Source organism: Laetiporus sulphureus, assembly GCF_001632365.1.
Source record: "Laetiporus sulphureus 93-53 unplaced genomic scaffold LAESUscaffold_27, whole genome shotgun sequence".
Lineage (NCBI taxonomy): Eukaryota > Fungi > Basidiomycota > Agaricomycetes > Polyporales > Laetiporaceae > Laetiporus > Laetiporus sulphureus.
In genome coordinates this window covers 359,610-384,239 of record NW_024468536.1, presented here as the reverse complement: position 1 = coordinate 384,239, position 24,630 = coordinate 359,610, and the positions used below count along the sequence as shown (strand labels likewise).

The 24,630-nt window shown below is 49.8% G+C and overlaps 9 protein-coding genes across 9 annotated transcripts; 4 read left to right on the top strand and 5 right to left on the bottom strand.

Moving 5' to 3' along the window:
• Positions 1–2,079: 2,079 nt before the first annotated feature.
• On the bottom strand, positions 2,080–2,478 carry LAESUDRAFT_760468 (uncharacterized protein; the record flags this gene model as incomplete). Its single annotated transcript, XM_040912746.1, has 1 exon — positions 2,080–2,478. The coding sequence occupies one exon, from the start codon at positions 2,476–2,478 to the stop codon at positions 2,080–2,082; it is 399 nt and encodes a 132-aa protein (XP_040763042.1).
• A 1,687-nt stretch (positions 2,479–4,165) lies between these two features.
• Positions 4,166–4,681, bottom strand: LAESUDRAFT_781343 (uncharacterized protein; the record flags this gene model as incomplete). The annotated part of the gene is made up of 1 exon (XM_040913852.1): positions 4,166–4,681. One exon carries the CDS (start codon positions 4,679–4,681, stop codon positions 4,331–4,333), a length of 351 nt encoding a protein of 116 aa, XP_040763041.1. The 3' UTR covers positions 4,166–4,330.
• Positions 4,682–9,969: 5,288 nt separating this feature from the next.
• On the bottom strand, positions 9,970–11,090 carry LAESUDRAFT_238538 (uncharacterized protein). The gene is made up of 3 exons (XM_040901689.1): positions 11,012–11,090; positions 10,580–10,962; positions 9,970–10,523 (listed from the first exon to the last, which is right to left on the bottom strand). The coding sequence occupies exons 2-3, from the start codon at positions 10,947–10,949 to the stop codon at positions 10,093–10,095; spliced, it is 801 nt and encodes a 266-aa protein (XP_040763040.1). The 5' UTR covers positions 10,950–10,962; positions 11,012–11,090; the 3' UTR covers positions 9,970–10,092.
• On the bottom strand, positions 10,887–11,444 carry LAESUDRAFT_727256 (uncharacterized protein). Its single transcript, XM_040909186.1, has 2 exons — positions 11,194–11,444; positions 10,887–11,134 (listed from the first exon to the last, which is right to left on the bottom strand). The coding sequence occupies exon 1, from the start codon at positions 11,429–11,431 to the stop codon at positions 11,243–11,245; it is 189 nt and encodes a 62-aa protein (XP_040763039.1). The 5' UTR covers positions 11,432–11,444; the 3' UTR covers positions 10,887–11,134; positions 11,194–11,242.
• Positions 11,445–12,288: 844 nt separating this feature from the next.
• On the bottom strand, positions 12,289–14,360 carry LAESUDRAFT_750736 (uncharacterized protein; the record flags this gene model as incomplete). The annotated part of the gene is made up of 7 exons (XM_040911619.1): positions 14,054–14,360; positions 13,787–13,973; positions 13,646–13,723; positions 13,341–13,586; positions 13,270–13,285; positions 12,491–13,220; positions 12,289–12,333 (listed from the first exon to the last, which is right to left on the bottom strand). The coding sequence occupies exons 1-7, from the start codon at positions 14,168–14,170 to the stop codon at positions 12,289–12,291; spliced, it is 1,419 nt and encodes a 472-aa protein (XP_040763038.1). The 5' UTR covers positions 14,171–14,360.
• Positions 14,361–17,236: 2,876 nt separating this feature from the next.
• On the top strand, positions 17,237–17,962 carry LAESUDRAFT_238385 (uncharacterized protein). The gene is made up of 4 exons (XM_040901688.1): positions 17,237–17,271; positions 17,337–17,596; positions 17,652–17,724; positions 17,783–17,962. Exons 2-4 carry the CDS (start codon positions 17,500–17,502, stop codon positions 17,928–17,930), a joined length of 318 nt encoding a protein of 105 aa, XP_040763037.1. The 5' UTR covers positions 17,237–17,271; positions 17,337–17,499; the 3' UTR covers positions 17,931–17,962.
• Positions 17,945–18,769, top strand: LAESUDRAFT_238295 (uncharacterized protein). The gene is made up of 2 exons (XM_040901687.1): positions 17,945–18,117; positions 18,175–18,769. Exons 1-2 carry the CDS (start codon positions 18,083–18,085, stop codon positions 18,662–18,664), a joined length of 525 nt encoding a protein of 174 aa, XP_040763036.1. The 5' UTR covers positions 17,945–18,082; the 3' UTR covers positions 18,665–18,769.
• Positions 18,770–18,928: 159 nt separating this feature from the next.
• LAESUDRAFT_760463 (cytochrome P450) lies at positions 18,929–20,937 on the top strand (the record flags this gene model as incomplete). The annotated part of the gene is made up of 13 exons (XM_040912745.1): positions 18,929–18,965; positions 19,021–19,038; positions 19,095–19,114; positions 19,175–19,186; positions 19,243–19,308; positions 19,364–19,469; positions 19,533–19,681; positions 19,750–19,978; positions 20,038–20,047; positions 20,103–20,393; positions 20,458–20,544; positions 20,600–20,719; positions 20,769–20,937. The coding sequence occupies 13 exons, from the start codon at positions 18,929–18,931 to the stop codon at positions 20,935–20,937; spliced, it is 1,314 nt and encodes a 437-aa protein (XP_040763035.1).
• Positions 20,938–21,651: 714 nt separating this feature from the next.
• Positions 21,652–24,358, top strand: LAESUDRAFT_727252 (cytochrome P450). Its single transcript, XM_040909185.1, has 14 exons — positions 21,652–21,911; positions 21,964–22,078; positions 22,136–22,153; positions 22,215–22,234; positions 22,293–22,304; positions 22,360–22,425; positions 22,481–22,586; positions 22,653–22,801; positions 22,867–23,104; positions 23,161–23,170; positions 23,222–23,515; positions 23,573–23,659; positions 23,714–23,833; positions 23,899–24,358. The coding sequence occupies exons 1-14, from the start codon at positions 21,663–21,665 to the stop codon at positions 24,065–24,067; spliced, it is 1,653 nt and encodes a 550-aa protein (XP_040763034.1). The 5' UTR covers positions 21,652–21,662; the 3' UTR covers positions 24,068–24,358.
• The last annotated feature ends 272 nt before the right edge of the window (positions 24,359–24,630 follow it).

The window sequence follows — 24,630 nt, the reverse complement described above, 5'->3', positions numbered from 1 at the left end:
GGAGTCAATACTGGAGTTCCGTACATAGGCTGCCTTGGGATGCTTGGGCGATAACGAATCGGGGATTCGTCCTGCATTCCATCGTTCATGCTGTCGCAGTGGTCGCGATCTTGATTTGTTACTATTTTCAGAAGTAACACTCATCCGAGGTGGCTTTGGACATTCAAATTCGCGATGTCCGATACGATTGCAATTCCAGCATTGACCGGAGAACTGTCCTTGTCCTTTTTGAGAGCGGCACGAATCTTCGCGAGTCCCCTTGAATGGCTGATTGATCCATTGGTTAATGGAAGGCAAAGACTGCTGGCCTGACTTAGTCGATTGCCGCTGCTTTGTCTTCTTCTGTTTGCCTTTCTGGTTAGGACATGTCTCCCTCCGCTGGCTGGGCATGCTGTCTGCTGAAGAAGAAGATGTAGATGATGAAGTACTTTCATCGTCATCTCCTTGTCGCCTCTTGTCAAATTTCCTTTGGACAATGGCCTTGATACCACGCCATTCTTTTTGACTGAGATCGAGTGATGACATAAGCACTTCCTTCCATATTGACGTAGGGAAGGCTGTTTGGTCTTTATGTAATGAATGAGTTCGTATGGTGCCAATTCGAATGGTATTCATGCCAAGAATATGTTCAGACATTCGATCGATATCCATAGGTTCGTCATCATCTTCTTCGACCTCCTTCTTTTTCTGATCGACATGGTGGTCTCAATTGTTACTTTCGAGGAGAAGCTTGACAAGCTTGGCATTGACCAACTTCATTACTAGTTGCTCAATTTGCTTCCGCATCTTCTTCGTGATGGACAGATCTTTTGAGGGTTCTTTTGATCTGTGGGATGAATCCTTTATTGATTCTTTTGATCCGATAGATGCACGCTCGTCCTTCTTTTTAATTGAAGAAGTCTTCTTCTTCTTCTTCTTTGATACGACCTGTACAGGCAGAGTTCGATCGATGTTTGGCTTCTTTGTGGGACATTGATCCATTTCGTGCCCTGGCTTCCTGCACTGATAGCACAGATGTTCCTGAACTGGAAGATTTCGTACTTGTCGTATTCGTCATGTCCTGTCGATGTCCATTGCATTGGGATCGTCTATATCCATCAAATCTTCTTTATTCATTGAATCACCCTGATTCGCATGTGTGATGAAATCGAAGATATTGCTTTTTCCCTTATGGACGTTTCGAAGGTCATTGACTTGTCTTGCACTGTCGCAAGCATCCTCGTACGTGGTTGGAGGATTCGGAGTAAGGAAGACTTTTTCTGCCAACTTTGATTCCAAGCCTCGCTTGAAATGGACGAGCTTGGTATAGTCGTCGTCGATTTCAGCATAGCGGAAGAGGATGTCGAGATTCCCGATATAATCGTTGACCTTTTCTTTCTTCTGCCTACACTGATCGTCGAGTAGCGTTTGCCATGCTTGGTCCTTAGTTGCGACTCCTCCGTACTTTTCTTGGAGAGTCATCTGAAAGTCGCGATAAAGTCCTAGATTATCCGATCTTCCTGTAGATGCGATCATTGCTGCTTCCCATGATTCGACCCATTTTGCTGCTGCCGAACCGGGTTCGAAGTGGGAGAGGATGAACGTTATCTGACTGTAGTCGTCATCATATATGTGGATGTTTGCCTGGAGATGTCATTCTCCAGCCTGGAGGAATGACGTAAATGTTCGCTTATCTCCTGCGAACGGTCAGATCTCTCCTAGCTGTAATTCCTCCTTTTCTGGTTCTGGTTGTGCAGAATTATACAGCGCATATAGATTCATTTTCAGAAGATATTCCTGCCACTGGAATTCCAGACATGTCGGTCCTGGATGCACTGGTGGTCCATCAGCTGGATTGTACCGTGCTTTGATGGGATTTTGACTAGTAGTTCCCAAACTACTTGTTTGCGCCATGGCCGACTGTGGCCTTATTGGTACTCCGAGTGGCGTTACTGGCCTTCCTCCTTCCGAGGATGTCCTGGTTAAAGGTGTCGTCCTGACTCCTTTCCATAATCCTAACCCATCGTAGGGCTTCCTGGATGTTGGCGTAACGCTAGAGTCGCCACTCCTTAGTAAACTTGGATTGATGCCGAGAGGATTTCATTCCCCTCGTCCTTTATCCTTGTTTGATCCTTCGGCGTCCTCTGGCCTTAGATCGACTTGTATTGCTTCTCCTTTAGGAAGGTCTGTATGTGCTAGGAATTCGTCCTCGAAGTCCTTTGCAATGTCCTTCCTATTGTTGATTACTCGTCGAATTTCTTCAACATCATGTTCGAGCTCTTGAAGCTCCTGCTGTTCTTCTGGGGTTGTAAGTTCCCCCACCCTTTGTCGTCTTCGTAACGCAATGGCTCGCGTATTCCTGACGTCTTCAAACCAATCTAACTCTTCATTGGTTGCATCATTCCATGACAACGGCGTCATGTAGCCTTTGTCTCCTTGATAGCCTACCGGCTCATCTCCGGAGTCCGATTCGTATTCTTTATTGTCGCGATACGACATCTTGCCTTTTCTTGGTGGCCCTTAACCAATTGTTTGTTAACCGCACAGGTCCGCGTCTCCACACAGAGTTCTTCTGGATAGTCACACAGACTACCGCTAGTTCCTTGAATCTTCTTGATTCTGAATTGCCTTCCCTGGGAAGGGCTTTAGCACGTCTTCTACGTGTGCCTCAGTTGAGGGCTTCTCTTCTGGATTACCACACAGGTAACCGCTAGTGCTTGAGTTTGATAAACACACAGATTTGATTGAACCACACAGGTTCATGGGTGACCACACAGGTTCCCCTTCCTTGTCGTACCAAGGTACCCACACAGGTCCTAGAAGTGACCACACAGGTCTTGATTCTCCTGTAGCGTCCAAGTAGACCCCACTTCTCATAAGTGGTTCTAAACCTAAACAGGTTGACCTATAGAAAAACCTCTTCCAAATGTTATGAAGCGTTCCCTGCTAGAACGTTCAGAACCATGTGTGCTTTCTCACACGTACTAGTCCACAACGTGGACAGAGACTTAGATACCAAATATACCTAACGTCTCCAATAGTCAGGCAGACTATTAGCAGGGTTTATAGTGTGGTCAAGCCTAGTAGACGATGTAGCAGTGAGGTCCTCACTCTACCCTTGCTAGGCCTTGGCCGCTACAGCTACTGCACGTTCACCTGCAGGTTACTAGGTTCGCTGTTCTGACTCTAGCAAGTGTACGAGCTTACTACCTCTTGAGAGCGAGTACGATTGCACGAGGGTTCTAGAACTGAGAACGTTCAGAGTCACAGGTGGAAGAGGTTATCTTCCAGCTGCTGCTCCGCCCCTTTATATAGTCGCAGACCTATAGTCTGGGGTACTAGTACAAGGGGTCCTCTACACTGCCTCAGTGATAAAGATAGGTGAAACACACCGGAGCTTAACTGCTGCGAGCCAGGTAATTGGCGAGCTAAGGAAAGCGTAGGTGAAATACCTAGAATATGAAATGAGAACCAAAGTCCTGGATCACAGATCCGTGATTGGGCGTCTCTTCTAGGCGCTTGTTCATGGGAACCACGTGACCATGCGCGATGGTACGTTTTGTAACAGTTTCCCGGTCTAAGCACAGCGAGAGCACAGCAAAGATGAGTCTGTTGTCCAGGGACCTCGTTAGAGTTATTTAGACGTAGTAAACTACCGAGGTATGTACATCTTCTCAGTCCGTTATTTATTGACTAATGCCACGGTCGGACTCTATCGTACGACATGCACTCGTTGCTAGGGCACGTCGCTCCGACCGTCTGACTGGCCACTTCTCCCTGCTTGTGACAAGAGCATACCTGAGTGCCATGCGCACTCTCCTTCCAACACGCCCCCTCGATTGCCGTCGTCAAGCTGTCAGAATAGGTGAATGTGGCTGTCAGTATACGCCACCTTGGCCTTCGCACCCTTGTCATCCGGCTTCCCTTCCTCATCATCCGAGTTGTCCTTGCCATCATCCGACTTGGTCGGACAGTCCTTCCGTATGTGCCCTATTCCTCCGCACTTGAAGCACTTACGCTTCTCGCCCCCTGCAGCTGCCTTCCACTTCCCTTTCCCAGCCTTAGCCATCATGGCCACCGCATCCTGGTCATCCTCCGTATCCTTCTGGCGGGTCTCCTCATTCAGAAGTCTCACTGTAACGTTTGCGACAGTGAGCTGTTCGGGTGGGATTGAGTCAAGCATGACTACGAGCTGGTCATAGTGTTCTCCAAGGCCCATGGTGAGTCCCAACACCATGTCCTCTTCTTCTACTTTTACCCCAGCGTATTCCAGATCTGCGGCCATTTTCTTCACCTGCCTGATCCATGCTGACATCACCTCGTCGGGGCCCTTCACCACCCTGTAGAAGCGTCACTGCATCGCCAGTCGGGTCGCAAACTCGTACGCTCGGTGCATCTGCGCCAGAGTCGCCCAGCACTCCATAGGGTCACGACTCACCAGGTGCACCAGCTGCCCTGCCAATACCTGCAGCACCATTTTCGCCTGTGCTTTCACCATCTTGGTCATCAAGCGCTTGACCTTTTCTGCCTCCAGCCACACTGCTGCCTCCATCTCCGTTGCATCCGTCGGTGGCGATGTTTCAATCATCATCACCTCCCACAGCTCCTTGTTGATCAGCTCCGCTTCCATCCAGATCGCCCACTCACCGTAGTTGCCCTCACCCAAGAGAGGGAACTTTGTGGTTTTGGTTGTCTCGGACATGTCAGGTTGATGCCAGTTGCACAGGGAGAATGCGAGCAGATGCAGCAGAGGTCAAAGAATAAGGTATGGGGGTAGTTTATCTCGGAGTTTCCCGGTCTAAGCACAGCGAGAGCACAGCAAAGATGAGTCCGTTGTCCAGGGACCTCGTTAGAGTCATTTAGACGTAGTAAACTACTGAGGTATGTACATCTTCTCAGTCCATTATTTATTGACTAATGCCATGGTCGGACTCTATCGTACGATGCGCACTCGTTGCTAGGGCACGTCGCTCCGACCGTCTGACCGGCCACTTCTCTCCGCTTACGACAAGAGCATACCTGAGTGCTGCACGCACTCTCCTTCCAACAGGACAATGTTCTCACGCTCAGCTTGCACTGTTCTCTGGTCTGCCCTTGACGAGCTCCTCTGGCTGCCTGCAATCATGCCTATCTGCTGCTGTCTCGCTCTCTTGAGTTGTGTCTTAGACTTCGGACACTGCATCGTTGCACGGACTTTATAAATAATGATTGTACTCGAGTAGAATTGTAATATATGATATTCTTACAATTATAGGCCAGATCTTATAATCATCGGGAAAAATTATAAACTATCCTATGCATCCTGGGCACGATTATAATGCGTGATCAGAACGGCCGATCTTACAAGCCATTATAATAATAGGGGGGTTCTTGTGAAACTCAGAGATCCATTATACTAGTAGGCCAGAATGGTCACGGTAAATAAGAATAGGCGGGGTTTTCAAGGTATTATAAACCCTTTATAATCTTTTTGCACTTTTGCTGATGTCGATTCATCACATATATTCCTCTTCGTCTAAGGGCCGGTGCGCCGCGATCAGAGCCCGTTCCTCCTCTGACCTCCTTCAGCTGCTTGCTGCGTTCTGTGGACACCCAACCCTCCAGCCCAAAGCCGATCATGTTCCAGCATGCCTCTAGAGTCTCGTCCACTCCTCTCTGTTCTGTATCTAGCTTCATCGTCTCATGTACATCCTGGGCGTCGAACACGACAGGACATGGCAGCCCCTCCTGTAACCGTTTTCCAGTCCTCCGTTGCTTCTATTAGCACAACCTTCAGCATGAGAGTTTCGCCCTCCCACAGGTCACTAGCGTGGCAGAAGAGGTGGTGGCAGAGCATGCCCATGGGGTCCATCAATGCCGCATCATGAAGCTCATTGTACTCCTCCATGTTTTTGACATAGTGGTAATGGACGAGGCAGCGATGGTAGAGTTCCTTCTCTCGGCTTTGCTGCATTTCGTCTAAGTCACCCAAATTCTCCCATAGCGAAGGCCGCATCATAGATTACGAGATAGGATCATCGTAGTTCTGTAGCCATTGGGGTATACCAGCAAGGAGAAACAGAGGTAGGGGTCGAGGTGTTTGCACCAGATCCTTGACCAGCTGAGCCGGTTCATCTCCAGGCTCCTCCCCATCCACTTCTGGGAGTTTAGGGGGGCCTCAATATTATGATGGGACTTCGTGCTTCATCCTAGTGCCACCTCAGCCACATTTCAGCCACAATATTCGAACTCAGCACATTTCAAACTGCTCACTCTTACTTGCCCCCCAACTCTCTACAGTGTCTGTCGCTCAAAACTGATGCCTCGGGCATGCTAAAGCCACAAGATCTATCAGCGATTTGAGATCTTGTGTAAAAATCTCAAAAATGTTACCAATCGCCTCGGATTGAAGAGAGCTTTCGATCTATCTCATTTTTATTTTTAAATTCTAAGTTTTTAAAAAATTGACCACCCCAAAAAGTGAATTTGAATCGGAGTATGTCGAAGTATCCTTATTTAGACTGCAGCATCATGGCTCTTGGTGTCTATCAGCCACAGTTTCCTTTTTTGTGAGATGGACTTTCATTGTAGTAGATATGTGAATATGTCTAGTTCACTTGTTCACTAATAGACCAATTGCATCATAAGTGATGATTACCCACAGCAATGGGTGTGATCTATATTTCTTGACTGCAAAATCAGCCTGCTTTGCATTCAGCCCCTCTCTGGTGAGAGAATTAGTATTAAAAAATGTAATCACTGATATGCATCCTTGTAATATCATGCCATGCAAAAGAATGCTCTAATCATGTCAACAGAGCATGCATCAAATATTTGGGGCACCAGACACTTTGTGGCAGAAATGTTCCACTTGAAGTTGCTCAGAAGCCTTTGTGATCATATTGAGACAGTAACACAATTGTTAGAAGAAGCACTGACATGCTTTCATTCAGCCCCAATGCAGCCTCTCACCAATTGGTATGGCTTGTTCTTTTACCTATCGACAGATTTATCAAAAACTTACAACCATCATTTTACCGTGCATGTTACTTGATTTATCAAGCAGTCTGAGTTCTGCCAGCCATCATGATTCCTCTTCAGATACATTATTATGAGCATCCGTGAAGTGAGTCTCTGATCTAGCATGCTGCTGCGTCGCCTGATTTTTAGTTTTCATCAGAGGAGCCATGGTACAGTTAAAATTGCACTTCAAAACTTTTTCACCCCAAAAGTGAACAATTACATAATCACTGAGGAATTCGGTAACTGCAGACTTATGCATATCTTGGCCATGTTTCCCCTCAAAAAAATTTCTGTCGACCTGCGGCACTCTAGTAAAGGCTACACAGAGGCGCTGAACCTTAGCGACATGCACTGTACAGTGGCTGGGAGAAAATAAAAGTAAACATCGGTGCTGCAGCTGCCAACCACCCCAATAGGGCAATCATGAGACGTCGAATGTTGCAATTTTTGTAATGAGTTTCTGTGACACTGTGTTCTAAATGCATATCACCTTGATGCTCACCCAAGAAATCTGAGTGCTTTGTTCAGTCCATTTTCTCATGCTGTCATACAGAATGGCAGAGGCATTCAAAGTGCCAAAATCTTTCCTGTCTGACTGTCAGTATGACACAAACAACATCTGTTTTGCCCTTCAGCATCTCTTTGTTGTTCAAGAGTCTTATTGCAAATATCTTTAACAGTAGAAACGTGTGCAGCTTTATGCACTGAGCACATTGTAGTATCTCAATGGACATGATACTTCACATGTCTAGCTCACGAAATTATTTTCCACATGGAGTTTAGCCTTTCAAATGGGGGACATTTGCGTGCTGGTCACCGATATTTACTCTTGTTTTCTCCCAGCCGCTGTAGGGAGTTGGAGGAGAAATAAGAGTTAGGAGTTCGAAATTAGTGACCGCATCATGATCGAGCACATGGCTGATCGGTCTAGGATGTGGCACCGTGACCCTCCCTATGGGGCCCTCAAACTCCCGAAAGCGAGATGGGAAGGAGCCTGGTTCATCTCGCGCTGTGGCGTGGGGCGATTTACCCGCCAGGTTGGTAAATCGACGCAAATAAATACATACACACTTATGCTTTAGTAAGTTCACAGTGGCCCGCTAACCCAACAGCTGAAACTTGAGCGATGAGCGTCACCATCACCATCGACACTGTTCGACAAGTCGTGATGCAACTCGGGCTGTCTGATAAACTGGATTCCTCAATTTTGTACCAAGCACTCGAGCACGAGGCACTCAAGACCGCGCCTCCTCCTCTCGATCCCCAACAGAGAACTGCGCTCGTCTCCGGTACCTATGTGAAGCCCTGTGCATGTGCGGTTGCTTACCTCTATCCTTCGTGAAGCGGCCAGATCAATGACGCCTGGAGAGCCTGTTCCGCCGTACAGTTCAAAGGCCGCACCCGCCACCCTGGACGCCGATGAAATCGCCAAAAGGCGCAATCTCGTCCAGCGTGCCAAGAGTGACTTCAAGGGCGCCATGCCTGTGGCATTCCTCATCATATCTCCCCTCTCATCTTACGAGAACCTTCCGTTTGTGTGCTGCCAGTCGATCACAGTGTTCTCCCGAACGTACAAGGAAACCCAGATGTTTGAAAACGTTTGGTGCCTCTGGGACTCTGGCGCTCAAAGCTGCATGGTGGCGATGGAATCCCTTAATGATGCCGTCAAGACTGGGGTGGAAGGCCCGGACTTTCTCTCTATGGATGTCGTGTATGTCCGACTTCATTTCCCCTCTTGGGCGTGTGCAGTCAATTTATAGTAATGAAAAGGATCTGGGGCGCCAATACGAGGATCAGCACCCCTCTCGTCATCAAGCCAGCTGCTCACATGCCGCAGCAATCCAGGTTCTTCATCCTTGGCCAAAAGGTCTGTTCAATGCACCATTCTGTTATCCATTCATACGCCTCACCTGCACCTCTATGCAGTTTTTCCTCGAGCAGCTTGAGTACACCGTGACACCGAATGCGGTGAAGAAGCTTCAAGATGAGACAACCTACGGAACAGTGAGGTATGTCTGACATAATGCAATGCTTTTTATCTTCATGTTGCATACTGACATGCTTTCATCTCAAGTGTACACCGGTACACCGATGCTTCTATCGAGAATCCCAGCCCGATTGATTTCGTGTAGTAGCTGCGTGTGGACTTTACCCCAGGGACCCTCTATTTCCTCTCAGACATGATACGCAAATATAGGTGGCCGATTGACTCGAACCAGGTATATCGAGTCAGGCTTCATCCATTCGCTCTCGTGTTCCGTCGAGTTTGTGTATATTCTTCGACTTTTTTTGGTGCTTGGCACTTTACCTCATGTAGTGTTTGCAATATATTGATTCCTCCGTGTAGGTGTAGCAACACAAAGTTCAACGTTCTTGTTCTTGTGCATCAGCAAGCAAATCGTCACGGGTGTGTCGGTGCCACTGTAAGTCTGTAAAATGCCATAGTAAACGCAAAATTCAATCGAAAGGGCAAATGTCTACTGCACCATTAAGTAGACTTAGTCGGGAATGCAGCTCCACCTGCCCGGTTCCGATTCTCTGGTGGCCGACCTATGAAGAATGTCGATAACGACCAACGTATGGTGCAGATTCCGGTCTCCACACCCCGACCGTCGAGAGCCTGAAGACCCGCAGGACGTGCCGCAAAGTGGACCAAGCTACCTTGTGTTGATCTCTACCTTTCCAACCATGAGCGCATTTCGACCGATAAACGTCGAGTCGAGTCCATTTCTGGCCTTTATGCAAGCTGCTGGCCCGGGTCGGGAGCTATCGTCTGCGACGCTTGGTACCGGCACAGCTCGACATCGGCTCTACGCGGCGTCGTCGTATCGCGCGTGCATGCAGGAGTACGGCCTGCCCCGTTGAGTCTTGGCCCGGAAATGCAGCTCAGCGATGGGGACCGTCAGGTTCCTGAAACAACCGGTCCAGTCATTCCTGCATTTTTGACAAAGCCAGGTTTCTTTTGCGATGTAGACGAGTACGGACCAGATGGTGGCCCGCTGTCCTTTCTCGACCATTCTCCGCGTCGAGGGGAACATGCATGATGTTCTTTTCCCTTGCGGACGTTATATCGCGATACGCTGAAGAAACTTCCGGTAAGAACGAGGGGTCTCACCGCAATAGTCGGAGTATCATGCAATTGTATGAAAGGTAGAATACATGATTGAATATACGACGTCGTAGAATAACCGTATCGACTACTGCCCGTGAGACCTCCCCCAACCCGGCTTGTTCGTGTTGCCAGTCGATCAGGCCGATGATGTGCAAGTTAGAGTCAGATGACCTGGAAATGAGGATATTGCTTGGCTGGAGGCCGGGATGCCAGATGCAGAAATGATCGAGGGCCGGGTTTCTAGGGATGAGTGACGATGCGATGAAGAGATAGCGGTGCAGGTTCTCGATGTGATCCGATGGTGGCTGCTCCTGGTGCTGGCAACCTTCCCTCCTTACGTGCTGGAACGGCAACAGCGATCGACCGAACTGCTCCAGATAAGCTAGTTCCTTTTCAGCTTTTCTTACGAGTGCTGCTTCGGCACTTTCGTCTATGGTTATCAGTTAGTTTGAAGGAGTAATGATAAAAAGGCAGAGAGCGGCCTACATGGTCCTCGATCTACGTCGAGCTGTGATCTCCTGCCATACCACAGAGGCAGTCTTGTATCTGGACCGATGCAGAAATGTTCGTCCTCTAACGGGATGCCCGGCCTCCCGGCCACCTTCTCCAAGTCTTTTATATAGTACAGGCTTCCACCAGCCGGGAAAGCAATCGACATCATCTTCGACTCGAGTTCAGCAAGTTGGCGTGAGATTGAAATTATGTCCCCTTCCTTAAAACCAAACCATATGTCGCTCAAGCTAGTGCCTTCAACGAATTCCATAAAGATATACTCGGTCTCTGCCGCGTTGTCCGGCGCAGGAGAGTATCCGTATACCTCAGGTATAGGCAGCCCGGAGGAACGGAGTAAGGCCATAGTAGTCACTTCACTAGTGACAGTGAAGTACTTGGGAATCGTAGCGGGTACGGGATACGCACCACCATTTGGAAGCCACCGCGCATGGTGATGAGGAAGGTATGGTTAAACCCACGCTCGGCTAGTTTTTAGAGACTCCGCTGCAAGTCGACTTAGCTTATCGACGTTAAAGATACGTCTGCGCTCTGCATGGCAAAGGTCATCGTTTAAGCTGAACATGTCAAATTACGGGTTAGACACATACCTCATAGAATAACATGTACGAGACTTACATCCATCGCCCTGACGTGTATTCAAAGGTCGCTACGAAGACGCGCCATGATAGAGAACGCGCGACGTGGCGGCCAACGGGTCGGGGTGGCGATGGAGCAAGAGTAGGAAACGTGAAATAAACTCGGTGAGGAGCGAGGACGGCGCAGAGATAGCCAGAATGGAACTGCCGGCAAGTCGAAGACGAGCCTCGCGCCCCCAAGACAGGGCATGCCAATATACGCGGAGGGGTGGAAGAAGGGATCAAATATAAGAAACCAGCCAGCACGGGATCAAGCCCCGGGCAACTCCCCTATATGAGTGTAGTGGCAAACTCAGCGAACGCTAAATGCATACTAGATTTTGCTAAAAGCATCTGAGAATTTCGTGCGTGATATGAGAGAACATTTCGCGTTCCGAAATGAAGTCGTCGGAAGCCAACGAGCGCATTGCAACGCGACGGCTACCTTCAGCCACAGCGGGGTTTGAAAGGCATGCAAACCTGTCTGCACACCTGAAAAAGTCCGTCTACATTTACTTTTCAATGCCTTTTGTCACTTTTTCATACCTCTTCCCAGGAGAAAAGGCATCAACTGTACCTCCGAACCATACTATGCCGATGAATTGTCGGGAGTCTACAGATGCAGCCCTTACGACATTTCCAGCGCGTTAGACATCCATATGGTATAAAGTACTTTTGCACTCAGAACGCGACGTGCGGAGGCGTGGGTCCGGATAAATTAATTTGAATGTGGCAATACAGCGGGCTCGCGGTGGATTACGGACACCCCGTACCGGAGCAGGTACACAGCAGGGACGAGGAAAGCGAAGGCAAGACACCGAGCGTACGAGAATGGGCGATGGTGGTCGTCGAGATCCGACCTCATGCTTAATTCTACACTGCCGTCGCACCGAATCCTCCGCACCCACAAATTTGCTGCCTATTTAGGCCCTGAACTCACCGCAGGGCCCTGTGCGGTGGCCAGGGCGCACGAGACAGCAGCTTTGTGAAAGAAAATATAATAATGGCTCCGAATTTTACAGTCCATTGCCGTCAAGACATGTGCAAATAAGCGACCATACCGTATAATTATAAAAAATGCAGCACTGTTACATTGCCGTCCTCGGTAACAAACTATCCATTAATGACGAGAATTTCTGACTCATAAAGACTGCTTTTCATCTGTTCTCTAGATAGCGCAATCCCGCTTACGGTCCATCCAGAAAGTGAATACTCTCATCGCGGCCACCCTACCTCGGACCAAAACCAAAGACAGTGCCCGAGTTCGTACCTTGATAGTGATCGCGCTATATGGCGGTGGAAGCTCATGCACGACCCCGCCATCGCGGTGCTGAATGATGACGTCCGGCTGGACGTCCGAGTGGCTCATCTCCAGCAAGGGATATGTCTGCCCCCGCGGCGAGCGCAGCATCGGCATCGACAGATGGGAGAACGCGAGGTTCGGCAGCTGTGGCGCCCCAAATGTGTCTGATATGCTCGACGAGGTCTCTTGCTGCTTACGATTTCGCCATGAGTGCGGTGATGTAGGAAGGACCAGCGCGGGCGTCGTCTGTGATTGCTCGAGCACCCTGTTCTCTGCCTGCTGCTCTTCGTATGGCGGCGCGCGCGAAAGCAGGAGGCCGTTGGTTGCGGCGGTTGTCACCGTGTCGGTAGAATAGTTCTTGACGTGCGATCGCACGGATGGGGGGTCCATGTCTGAATCTGGTACCCATGCTGTCGCACGCATCTCCGGGCCGTCCCAAACCCTGCGTGCCATGGCCTGCTGCCGTCGTCTGTGCAGCCAAGCGCCAGCGAGCACGAGGATCAGTGTGCTGCCAATGCCGATGACGACGCCAATGACTACGTCTTCACGGTGACGCTTTTCGGCAGCTCGCTCGCGAGCGGCAGCCTCCGCGGCAATTTCAGCTTGTGTTTGTGAGGTGGAGACCAGCCCGACGCATTCGTCATCGGTCGAGCCGACCGTGTTAACGGTAAGAGTTGCATAGCCCCATTGACCATCGCTGAAAATGACTGAGCTCGTAGACAAGTGGAAAACGGGAGTAGACTCACGCACTCACTACAGCAGCTGCAGAACAAAAAAGTCAACATCGGCTCCATCAAGACGCTAAACGAAACGTTACCTATCAGTTCACCGTCAGGACCCGCGCGATTGATGTACGTAAACACATCGTCATCCTGGCCCAGCGTCACATTCGTCACTACAGGCGAGTTCAATGCTGCCAATATCATTGAATACGGTTTTGTGCCGTTGGTTAATGTGAGGCCCCACGGTTCACATGTGGAAAGAGATGAAGTAAGATTTGGCGTAATGCGTGCGATGTCGGCGGAAGGTGAAGAAGAAGGAAGGCAAGAGCTGTTGCTGCCGGCTACAGATAGCGGGCCAATCTCAGTTGGTGATATAGGTCAGTTCGGGAGCTTAAGATACCTGTCACAATGTGTAGTGTCGGAGAAACGCCCCCAGTACTGTCATTCGAGTCGACCATTGTTATCATCAGCGCCGATCCTGTAAAGCATTGTCATATCAATTCATCAACTATCGGCGAACTTCACAGGCCATTAAACGCACCTTCTCGATGGCCAACCTGCCAATAGAGCTCTGAGGCATTAGACCCGACCATGCGCGTCGTCGGGACACCTCCCAGCTCGAATGCAATGAGATAGTACGGCGGCACACCCATCTCCGACGACTTGCTCGATAGCGGCTCGATGACGACGGTCACGTTCTGGCATTCCTCGAGCGCAGTTTCGAGAAACTATTCATATCATCGGATACAGTAGACATATTCATCAGCCTTGGCTCACACGAGCACGCTTTAGAACCCGACCCACTAACGTTCTTGCCGAAACTCCACTGAAACGTCCGATTCACTAGTGATTGGGCGCAACAGAGCAAGACACAGGCCTGCAGGGCGAGCAGACAGAGGACGAACGATCTGCCGTGGACTGTCATAGCTGATGTTGGAAGCTCTACGGAGGAAAGAAGACGACCAGCTTGGCAAGATTTGCTGCAACAGACGAGGCCAACGGCCCCTTGAAGGGTGGCAGGAGCGAAGAGACGAAAATGCTATCATGTGCGGGACCCGGTATTGATCAATGATATATCGATGTTGCGGCGTTTCATCGTCATCGTCCTAGGCGTTCTACGGTTGCGGTCATCGCGCTGTCAGGCAGTAAATCAGACTCCTGTCACCCAGATTGCAACGAGGCGAGCGATTGCAAAGAATAAGCTGACTCCCGTGCCGATGAGATGAGCCCTGCCTCGCTAATAGTCAACTGTGCAGGAAGTTAAGCACAGCGCCTGTGTAAATCTCAGATGTTGTGTTTTAGCGATCAAAACTGAAGCAAATATACATCCTTACCGAACGCGCCTTGTTATTTCTGCCATTCACGCAGCATAGCATCTGCTTTTGTTTAGCCAGAGCTGAGCGCCGTGCGCCGGCTGCTCAGACCGAAGCAGCATCACCGCCTTCTACCATGCCTGCTTCTGTTACACCGCCCACAAGGACGTAGCTCCCGCACATTCCCACCCCGTGTCAAACCTGTCCGTTTCTCATCATCTGCTTCCAAGTGATATGGTTATCTTGAGGGTTTGGCGATAACTGGAGGTCCATCCAAGGCCCTGTTTGCATAATTGATCTGATAGTCCACTTTGATGATCTCATTCTCCATTTTTAAATGTCATCAACTACAAAGAGTATCTGTCAGGACGAGGGCAGGAATAGATCCTTCAAGCCCGTGGTGGCATGATTGCTTTCTTAGAGACCACTTCGGTGATTTCGTCCTTCACTTTAATGTCGCCGATAAGAAGAGTATTTGTCAGGACGAGGAGACCACAGCCTCGAAACGTTTGCTGCCAACAACGTCTCATGGCCTTCCCGTTTATGCCCGTAATCATTTACTGGAACAGGATAACGCTGTCACCATCAACGGTGCCCTTTTCTCACTCTAACTAGAAAACGACTATGTGAAACCGGTGGCCACATTCGATCAAAGAATGGCGACTGACCATCCCATCATTTCAGCTCCCTATCGTCGCCTGCATTCTGTGCGATGTCTCAAATGTCGCGACGTGTTGAATGCGATTGGATGATTGGTGACGTACAGCGGACGTCCTTGTCACCGTAGTCGGTGCCTACAAGTACGGCTAACAAATCCTTCGTTCACTGCAGGATGTCGTCTGCAGTGGCAGTGGAGTGCTCCGGGCTGGTCTGTTGCCCGCGGGATGCGCCGATCCAACTTGTGCGGGAAACCTGCAGAGAGATTGAGCCGTATCAGCATCCACAACATGCAGCACCGCTGTAAATCTCACCACCTAGAGAAACACGACCTGCGATGCCCATAGGACCTCGTGCATCATGAGTTGAACAGAGCTAATCGATCTTCCTCTTCGCCAGGCAATATATCCACGTCCAGCGAGCATTCTCCACGAAGCTGCATCTCGAGCTTCTTCAGCTGCGACAAAAATCCCTCATTCGGACACATAGCCAGCCTCGCCTTGACAATCCATCGCGTCCTTCAATGATAGCCCATACCTCGTCATCAAATATGCAGCGACGACCGTCGGGGAGCGCGATATCCATCAGGAAAACTCAATTATTGCTTTTTAGCCCCCTTTAGAGCTTTTTTGGGTTCAAAAAAGGCATTAAGCCCGAAAAGCGTGGGGATCTCCTGGTTCTGCGCTTATTTTGTCCTTTTTCATGGAAAAGTCACACAGAAAGCGCCGGGAAGGTCACGAGAAATTCTGTTTAAAGACATTAACACCGGGGGCATGGGCCTATGATTCCGCCCGAAACATTTTGGACACATTGTAATAACAGTCCAAATGATTATGCAATGTTGTTAGTGCATACATTTTGAAATCATTTTGAATGTTTTAAAATGTTTTAAGCATCAACATTGCGGCACAATTTTGATAGCATTCATAAAGATGCAAGAATGAGACCCCAATGCTGCACATGACAGCATTCAAGCATTATTGCAAAAGCATCCTAAATGTTTCTTGAGGAACAATCTTGAATGATACCTGTGAGTGGCCATGATGTCTTCAAGATGTTCCCAATGGGTTCATTGTGATTCGCATAATTGGTATTACTATATATGGTAATATGCTAACCATATTAGGACATCCCCGATGCGTTCAAGATGATTCCAGCTGGCACATGATGGAAAGCATCTGGTACTCATTGTAACATCACATTGATCACATTTGTAATGTACCCTTAAGATCCATTCAAAATGATACCAACATATAATATGAATGCTGGCCAGAGCGAAATTGTTGTCTCATCCTGGTGTCTTTCTGAATAATATCACTATTATTCCAAAATGAGCTCACTCAAAATAATTCAAATTATTCCGTGATGTTTACATCAGTAACATTAGAGTTACATTGTGACTGTTATCATGATGTGTCCAAAATGTTCCCAGCGGAATCATGAGCTCATGCCCCCGGTGTAAGCCGGAAAGCCGAGCTTCGGCTGATTCTGATGCAGCTGGCGGATCAATGCCTTTTCACCATCCTTTCCGCTCCTTTTCGAGTAAAAAGCTCTCATAAGAAAAAGGTGCAATTTCAGGAGATCCTCATGCTTTTTTGTCATTTTCACTCCTTAATCCTCGAAAAAGGTGGCAAAGCGAGGAAAAAGGTAAAGTTGGAGTTTTCCTGATGTCGCCGCCGAGCAGTGCACGAGGATCTTGCCCGCTTTCGCGGGGTCGATGACGGCGCTCGCCAGCCACATAATTTTCTCAATGGACGCGGTCGGGCTGCCTGTTAGCGGCAGCCAGGTGGTACGAGACGGACGCCACTTTCGCTGTCAGTTTAGAGCTGATGCTGAGGACGTGCGTTATGCCATGTGCGGCGATAAAAGCGGCCGAGCTTTGTAGATGCGAACCTAGGTAGAGAAATGGAGGATAAATGAGGGTCGCTGCATCACCCTGCTTTGTTGCTTTCGACTTTGAGGCCATAGCGTATGTCGTGATTACAACGTGACATTGCAGTGTCAACTTGAAACACTACGACTGAGTATGAACGATATGCGCTGCCGATTCTGTAAAGTACGTCGACTTTCTTCATTATAATTTGTTTCTTCAACCAATTTATATATACCGCCGGCTGATAGCAAGCGCTCGGAGCGTGACCATGGCGCGAGGCTCGAGCTCACGACCGCGTCCACAATTATTCTCCCCTTAAGCCCTTACCCTCACCGTGAACCACTTTCCAACGAGTGGGGACATCCGTCATGTGGTACTTTTGCCTTGCATTGAAGAAAGTGCTGATAGTTGATGACTCGCAGAGAAGCGATCTGTATGACCAGTACAACACGTTCCCTCTGCGCCATTTTTCCCTTTCACCCGTGTTTGCACTTCGATACTTCACTGTGTAAACATTTTGGTCTTACCGAGAGTCTGCTTCCCTCTGATCGATGCTCAAGCAGCCCATCGTTACTGGCAGCAATGTCCTCGCCATCCATTGCAAGGATGGCATCATGATGGCTGCCGACAACCTCGGTCAGTTCGCCCAAACAACGCCACACTGCGAAAATCCTAATGAATAGTTGATATACAGCATTTTACGGCGCGCTCTCTCGCTTCAGAAAATCCAGTGTCTGTACTCGGTGGGCTCATCCACCGTCGTCGGGAAATCCGGAGGCATGTCTGACTTCCAATACATTCAGCACAGGCTCGATGAGCTCATGGTCGAAAAATTCACCTAAGGTGATGGGCACGAGCTGGGTCCTGCTGAGCTGTGACCATACCCCTAGCGCGTCATGGACGGTCACCGCTTCTAAGGTGGACCTGCTCTGGAAAGAAGATTCACTTTCAGGCGCGATGAGACCAATGAACAGGCATATAGAAGTCAGGTGTAATGCTGGCAGTGTTGTTAACGCATCGCCGATCAATGTGTCTCAGATCATTCTTACGTTGAGATGCACTAATTTCTGACACTCTCGGAATAAGATCACCGGCCATGAATCACAGCGAACTTGGATTACTCTTCCGAGTCTTCATGCACATGCACATGGTACACGAAGTATCTGTCGCTTCGAGGATCGCTAGCCACTCTCGCATCTCACTTCGGCTCACAACGTTGACGATGAAGCATAGACATTCCGCGGATCTTGTCAAGCAAGTTGAAAACATCAGGATACGTTCTTGCCATCGACTGCGGCTCAATGGATCACCAAGGTTCCCACACCGCTTGATTGTAACCGCGGAGAGTATTTTCCAAACCGCGTCAACTGTCAGCAGTATTTCGTTCGTGCTGCCGCAAATCCGTGCCGAATGCATAAAGCGCGAGATAATACCAGCAGATGGAAGCAGATTCATCCACGATGCCCATCGTTTCTTCCTTGAATGCGGTTCTCTCTGTGGCAGCAGAGGCCCTTGCCCATGCAGTATGAAAGCTAGTCCCCATCGTGCATCGTCTCTGGTTCTCTTCAATCCGTGACCTTCCTGGCCCTCCAAATGCAAGCCTGTAATACGGCAATTCAATAAATTCAGGGACCACAAGCCGTGGAGTTCCACGAAGCTTGGACAGAGGCCTACGGAAAGACGGTCAAGTACAAGGGATGGATAAGCGTACGCTTTTCATTTCAGGCTCTTCCGTGGTGCCGATCTCAGCTGGTCCGCTAGGCGGAAAAGGTTGTACACCGTGGACACCCGGGCGCTGAACCATATCCTCCGCCATTCTCATGACTATTTGAAGCCTGAGATGGTGCGCTTCAACTTGTCCAACATACTCGAAGCAGGTCCGCATAAAATATCTTCTCAATCCGTGAATGTGCTGCTGACCTGTCTGCGTAGGCTTGTTAATTGTTGAAGGTATGCTCGAGATAGCTCTGTCCGGCGACGCGCCTGGTTTGACTGGTCTGATTCAGGGGAACAGCACCGGATGCAGGTGAGCTCTCCGCAAAGCATGCATCTTGACACTGTCTGAAGATCTCTCCAAAAAAAACAGAGAAGGATCCTGGTCAGTCGGCCGCCGTGTCTCGTGACCTGTTCTATCCGTGACCCCTCACCTGGTAGAACCCTGCATTTGGCCCTGCTCAAATCCGAGATTTGACGGGGATCTTCGTAGAGAAGTCGATGCAGGTAGACATCCATTGCATTGAGTAATGTCTAGAGAAGTAACTAGATCCTTTTGCAGCTGTGCGATATCTGGAGGGCGGAAATATCAAAGTACGGCGAGCCCGCTAGAGTGGACGTACTCAGCGGACTGAGCAAGGCTACGCTCGACGTAATAGGATTAGCCGGTACGTCGCATGTCTGTTTCGTCCTGCACTATCTCGCGCAGAACACGATACGGCGGTGCTCAGGCTTCAACTATCATTTCGACACTCTCAATCCTGAGGGCAAGGGGACGGAACTCAGCCAAGCGTTCGACGTCATGTTCGGCTCACTCAGCGACGTCGCCATTGATTTCCTCCGCCTTTTCAAGGTGTTTATCCCGCCGCTTCGTATCTTCGTGCGTTTTGATCTCTCCTTCTATGCCTGTTTGACTTGACTATCTCTATGACTATCACAGCCTGATAGTATACCGACGAAGATGGATGCTGCTCAGGCGGTGATGAGGCGCATCGGCATGCAGCTCATCGCGGACAAGAAGGCCGCGATCTGAAAGCTGCTGAGTCTGGAAAGGATAAAGAGAACGATGATGGAAGCAGTATGCATGGACGCGACCTGCTCACTCTTCTCATCAAAGCGAATATGAGCACCGATATTCAGGAGAGTCAACGGTTGTCGGATGAGGATGTCCTTGCACGTAAGCCACTGTTAGGCCATCACCGCGATCCATGCTAAAGATCACTTACCAGGCTATAGAGGTCCCGACGTACGCAAAATAGCTCCTTCAGAAGGAGCGAATAACACTGACGAGAGTCCAACAGTTTCTTCGTCGCAGGACATGAAACGACCAGCAACGCAACAACGTGGTGTCTCTTCGCACTGAGCAAGGCTCCCGAGATCCAGCAAAAGCTGCGCGAGGAGCTCTGGAGCGTGCCCACCGAGAACCCCACTATGGACGAGCTGAATGAGCTCCCGTACCTCGATGCCGTCGTGCGCGAGACGATGCGTGTTCATTCGCCTGTCCCCGCGACGATGCGGATGGCCGGCAAGGACGACATTATCCCGCTGAACACCCCGTACACGGACGTGCATGAGGTACACGATAGCATCAAGTGAGCGGCGGTCTGTGCATGCGAAGGTCTCCTTTTTCATGCGAGATCGTCCTTTACTATATAGGATTGACCAGGGCACACCTATCGTGATTCCGATTCAGGCGATTAACCGTGAGAAGGACTTGTGGGGCGAAGACGCGTTTGAGCTCAAGTAAGTCGCATGCATCGGATTGTCACTGGTAATAGGCTCAATACATTCTTGGTAGGCCTGAGCGGTGGGAGTCGCCCCCTGACATCACTCAGACGATTCCTGGTGTTTGGGGAAACATGATGAGCTTCCTCGGCGGTCCGCGCTCGTGCATCGGATGTCGCTTCTCCTTGGTCGAGTGAGTGCACCGTCCGCTTCGAATGTCGCATCACTGACGCGCCGCGTAGGATGAAGGCCCTGCTGTCCACTCTGGTTCGCGCGTTCGAGTTCGAACTTGCGGTGCCGGCAAGCGATAGTACGAAAAAGATAGGGATTGTGCAGCGTCCATTCGTTACGAGCGAGATGGAGAAGGGCAACCAGCTGCCTTTGCTCATCAGGTCGTACGTGCGAGGATAAGACTTTTTGCATTCTTGCTGTACATGCTTGCTTGAGAATCCCTACTATTATCTCTGTCGAGCGAAGGTTGATCCAAGATCGCGAATGAATGACGTTTTTCGATATTGAGTCTCGACCGGTACTTACTACTTACCCTCGCTTGTCGGACGAAATGTTCCGAAGAATACTGATTTCCGACTTTCTCGGAGTAACATGATCGACTCGGTTATTACCGTGACGAATCGCACGCTCGGGATTGTTTTATTTTAGGTGACGGTGGTCAATTTCGGATCACTCGAACATTTTCCCTCCTCGATCGTCAAGACAAGTGTAATTGTTTGGGCTGTATTTCATGCTTCGAACTCGTTCAGATAGCTGGTGAGAAAACGCGCGTACCCTGTGGGTGCCATCAGCCGAGAAATTTGCGCGGTTCTCCGGCGTATTATGCTATAGTTGTCAAGGGTAACTTCCCAGCATCGCCTTTGTACCTCCTGAGACTCATCCGATGATCAAGCGATTCCCACATGGCTTGTCCAGACCCTCCCTCTGTCAGCAACCGTTAGCATATCCTAACCCGTCGACTCCGTGCCGACATACATGCCCCCGCAGCCCGGGACTCGCGCTGAAGAAGCAATCACTTTCTATGTGTCAAATTGCCCTCGTGATTGCCCCCGCAGGCATCTTAGAACAATATAAAGCGCTAAGGAAAGCTTGCGGATCTGACTAGAACCAACACCCTATACACGATGTCCGTCGCTAACGCATCGAACGCCGCCCTCTCTCTGGGACTAGCCGCGCTTGCTTATGCTCTGTGGAAGCTAGTCCCTTTCGTGTACCGTCTATGGATCTCTCCAATGCGCGATCTCCCAGGCCCTTCTAATCCGAGCTGGATTTATGGCAACCTCAAACAGATCCGAAATTCTGAAGAGGCCGTACTTCATGAAGCGTGGACCGAGACTTATGGAAAGACGATCAATTACAAGGGATGGATGAACGTACGCTTCAGTCACAAGCCTCTCGTGCTGCCTATCCCAAGCCTTCTGATAGACAAATAGGTTGTACACCGTAGACACACGGGCACTGAGCCACATCCTCAGCCATTCTTACGACTATCCCAAGCCTCACATATCACACTTTTTCCTCTCCCGTATACTTGGAGCAGGTTCGAACAGATTCTCTCTCCAGTCCGTTGACGCGCTGCTGACCCCGTCTGCTGCAGGTTTATTGATTGTTGAAGGTATGTCCTTGGAGCAGTTCCTATTTAACGATGCGTTCCGAGCTAACTCGTCCAATTCCAGGAGAACAGCACCGCATGCAGGTGAGCTCCCCGCAGTGTATACATTTCCAGACCGTCTGAAGGTTCACCCGGAACGCAGAGGAGGATTATGGTTAGTCGAATCCTGTGTTACAAGCCTGGCAGGTCCATAGCCTGTCGTATTCCAGAACCCTGCTTTCGGTCCCGCTCAAATCCGAGAGCTGACAGGGATTTTCGTGGAAAAGTCCATGCAAGTAAGCGCTCGTGTGGTTTAACATAGGGTAGAGGAGTAACGAGATTCGCCTCTAGCTGCGCGATATTTGGAGCGCCGAGATAGCGAAGCACGGCGAGCCCGCTAGAGTGGACGTCCTCAGCGGACTGAGCAAGGCTACCCTTGATGTCATCGGCCTAGCTGGTGCGTTGTGGCCTCCCTGTTCTGAGATAATGCGTGCAAGTTTATGCTACGTGGTCCAATATTTAGGCTTCAACTACAAGTTCGACTCACTTAACCCCGAGGGCAAGCCGAACGAACTTAGCGAAGCATTCAGCATCATGTTCGAATCGCTCTCCGGGGCCGGCGTGCACCTCTTCCGCTTCTTCAAGGCGTACATCCCTCCGCTTCGTATCATCGTGCGTTCGCACCCCAATCGCCGCATTCTACAAAGATTGACCGATGCTGCTGACCAATATCGTAGCCTGATAATTTCTCGAGAAAGTCGGGCGCTGCTCAGGCGGTGATGAGGCGCATCGGCATGCAGCTAATCGCGGACAAGAAGGCTGCGATCTTGAAAGCTGCTGAGTCTGAGAAGGATAAGGAGAATGATGATGGCAGCAGTCTTCATGGACGCGACTTGCTCACTCTTCTCATCAAAGCGAACATGAGCACCGATATCCCGGAGAGTCAACGGCTGTCCGACGCGGATGTACTTGCACGTGAGTCGCCTCTAGGCTGTCATTGAGGTCTATGCTGAAGATCGCACGTCCTACAGAGGTCCCAACGTAGGTAGAGTAATTCGTTATCAAGAGCCGATACTGACGCAGCTTCCATAGCTTCCTCGTTGCAGGGCACGAGACGACCAGCAACGCAACAACGTGGTGCCTCTTTGCCCTCAGCCAGGCTCCCGAGGTGCAGCAGAAGCTGCGCGAGGAGCTCTGGAGCATACCCACGGAGGATCCCACCATGGACGAGCTCAACGAGCTGCCATACCTCGACGCCGTCGTGCGCGAGACGATGCGCGTTCATTCGCCCGTCGTTTCAACAATCCGGATGGCCGGTAAGGATGACTTTATCCCGCTTAACGCTCCATATACGGACGTGCACGGGCAGGTGCGCGATAGCATCAAGTGAGTGGTGGTGCCCATGCAAAGCTTATCGGTTGATCTGAGATCGCGGCAATACAGGATCGACCAGGGCACGCTCATATTGATCCCGGTCCTAGCCATAAATCGTGCGAAGGATCTGTGGGGGGAAGATGCATTTGAGTTTAAGTGAGTTGCGTGAGACAGGTCCCAGATGACAGTTAGGCTCATCGTTCGTGATAGGCCTGAGCGATGGGAATCGCCTCCTGATGTCATCCAGACGATTCCTGGCGTTTGGGGAAACCTGATGAGTTTCCTCGGCGGTCCGCGCTCGTGCATCGGGTACCGCTTCTCCCTCGTCGAGTAAGCGCCCGTCCGCTTCGTTACTAGAATGTCGGTCGCATCGCTGACACGCTACACCATATTAGGATGAAAGCGCTGCTGTTCACTCTGGTTCGCGCATTCGAGTTCGAACTTGCGGTGACGGCAAGCGATATCACGAAAAAGAGAGGGATCGTGCAGCGTCCGTTCGTTACGAGCGAGATGGAGAAGGGTCACCAGCTGCCCTTGCTCATCAGACCGCACGTGCGGGTGTAATGCTCCTTTACGTCTTTCTGCACCTGTTGAGTAAGCGTGTGGAAGAAGTGAGCGTCTACCCTGCTGTATCATGGACCTGGAATTACCCTTGTAGTACTCTTCGCAAATTCACGCACTAATAGAACGGTATCGGCCGAATACGTAGAGACAATCTTACCTTCGCCACGAATGTTCTCAGTGACCCTTGCTCACCCCCACTCCACATTTCCACTTATGGTAATACCAGTTATTTTTGCACGATCATGTACAGATTTGAAATGATAAGAGGCAAAAAGGTGAAATAACCATTGCAAACAACCCGGCACATGACAAGTTTAGGGCAGACAAATGTGAACTTCCACGATCATCCGGCGAAAAGAAAGTGAAAAGTAGCTGAAACTGACCGGGTTCGAACTTGCGACATACAAAATGAAATCGCGGTGGTAGCCACTAAGCTAAGTGACCACGATGATTGTGTTTCTAGTAATATATATCATAAATTATTTTAAGCCAATAATGTCCGTTATGAATATCATCAGTGAGTATCAACACACCCACTCCCCTCATGACAGAAGGTAAATATG

What these genes read in the sequence shown, in the direction of transcription:
- LAESUDRAFT_238538 (XM_040901689.1), bottom strand. Translation starts at nt 10,949, where the DNA reads ATGGCCTTACTCCGTTCCTCCGGGCTGCCTATACCTGAGGTATACGGA. An exon ending in CGACGTAGATCGAGGACCAT is followed by an intron (nt 10,524 to 10,579) that starts GTAGGCCGCTCT and finishes TGATAACCATAG; the next exon opens with ACGAAAGTGCCGAAGCAGCA.
- LAESUDRAFT_727256 (XM_040909186.1), bottom strand. Translation starts at nt 11,431, where the DNA reads ATGCCCTGTCTTGGGGGCGCGAGGCTCGTCTTCGACTTGCCGGCAGTT.
- LAESUDRAFT_238385 (XM_040901688.1), top strand. Translation starts at nt 17,500, where the DNA reads ATGACTCGCAGAGAAGCGATCTGTATGACCAGTACAACACGTTCCCTC. An exon ending in GCACTTCGATACTTCACTGT is followed by an intron (nt 17,597 to 17,651) that starts GTAAACATTTTG and finishes ATGCTCAAGCAG; the next exon opens with CCCATCGTTACTGGCAGCAA. An exon ending in GATGGCTGCCGACAACCTCG is followed by an intron (nt 17,725 to 17,782) that starts GTCAGTTCGCCC and finishes GTTGATATACAG; the next exon opens with CATTTTACGGCGCGCTCTCT.
- LAESUDRAFT_238295 (XM_040901687.1), top strand. Translation starts at nt 18,083, where the DNA reads ATGCTGGCAGTGTTGTTAACGCATCGCCGATCAAT. An exon ending in TTAACGCATCGCCGATCAAT is followed by an intron (nt 18,118 to 18,174) that starts GTGTCTCAGATC and finishes TCTCGGAATAAG; the next exon opens with ATCACCGGCCATGAATCACA.
- LAESUDRAFT_727252 (XM_040909185.1), top strand. Translation starts at nt 21,663, where the DNA reads ATGTCCGTCGCTAACGCATCGAACGCCGCCCTCTCTCTGGGACTAGCC. An exon ending in TCGTGGAAAAGTCCATGCAA is followed by an intron (nt 22,426 to 22,480) that starts GTAAGCGCTCGT and finishes ATTCGCCTCTAG; the next exon opens with CTGCGCGATATTTGGAGCGC. An exon ending in GAAGATGCATTTGAGTTTAA is followed by an intron (nt 23,660 to 23,713) that starts GTGAGTTGCGTG and finishes CGTTCGTGATAG; the next exon opens with GCCTGAGCGATGGGAATCGC.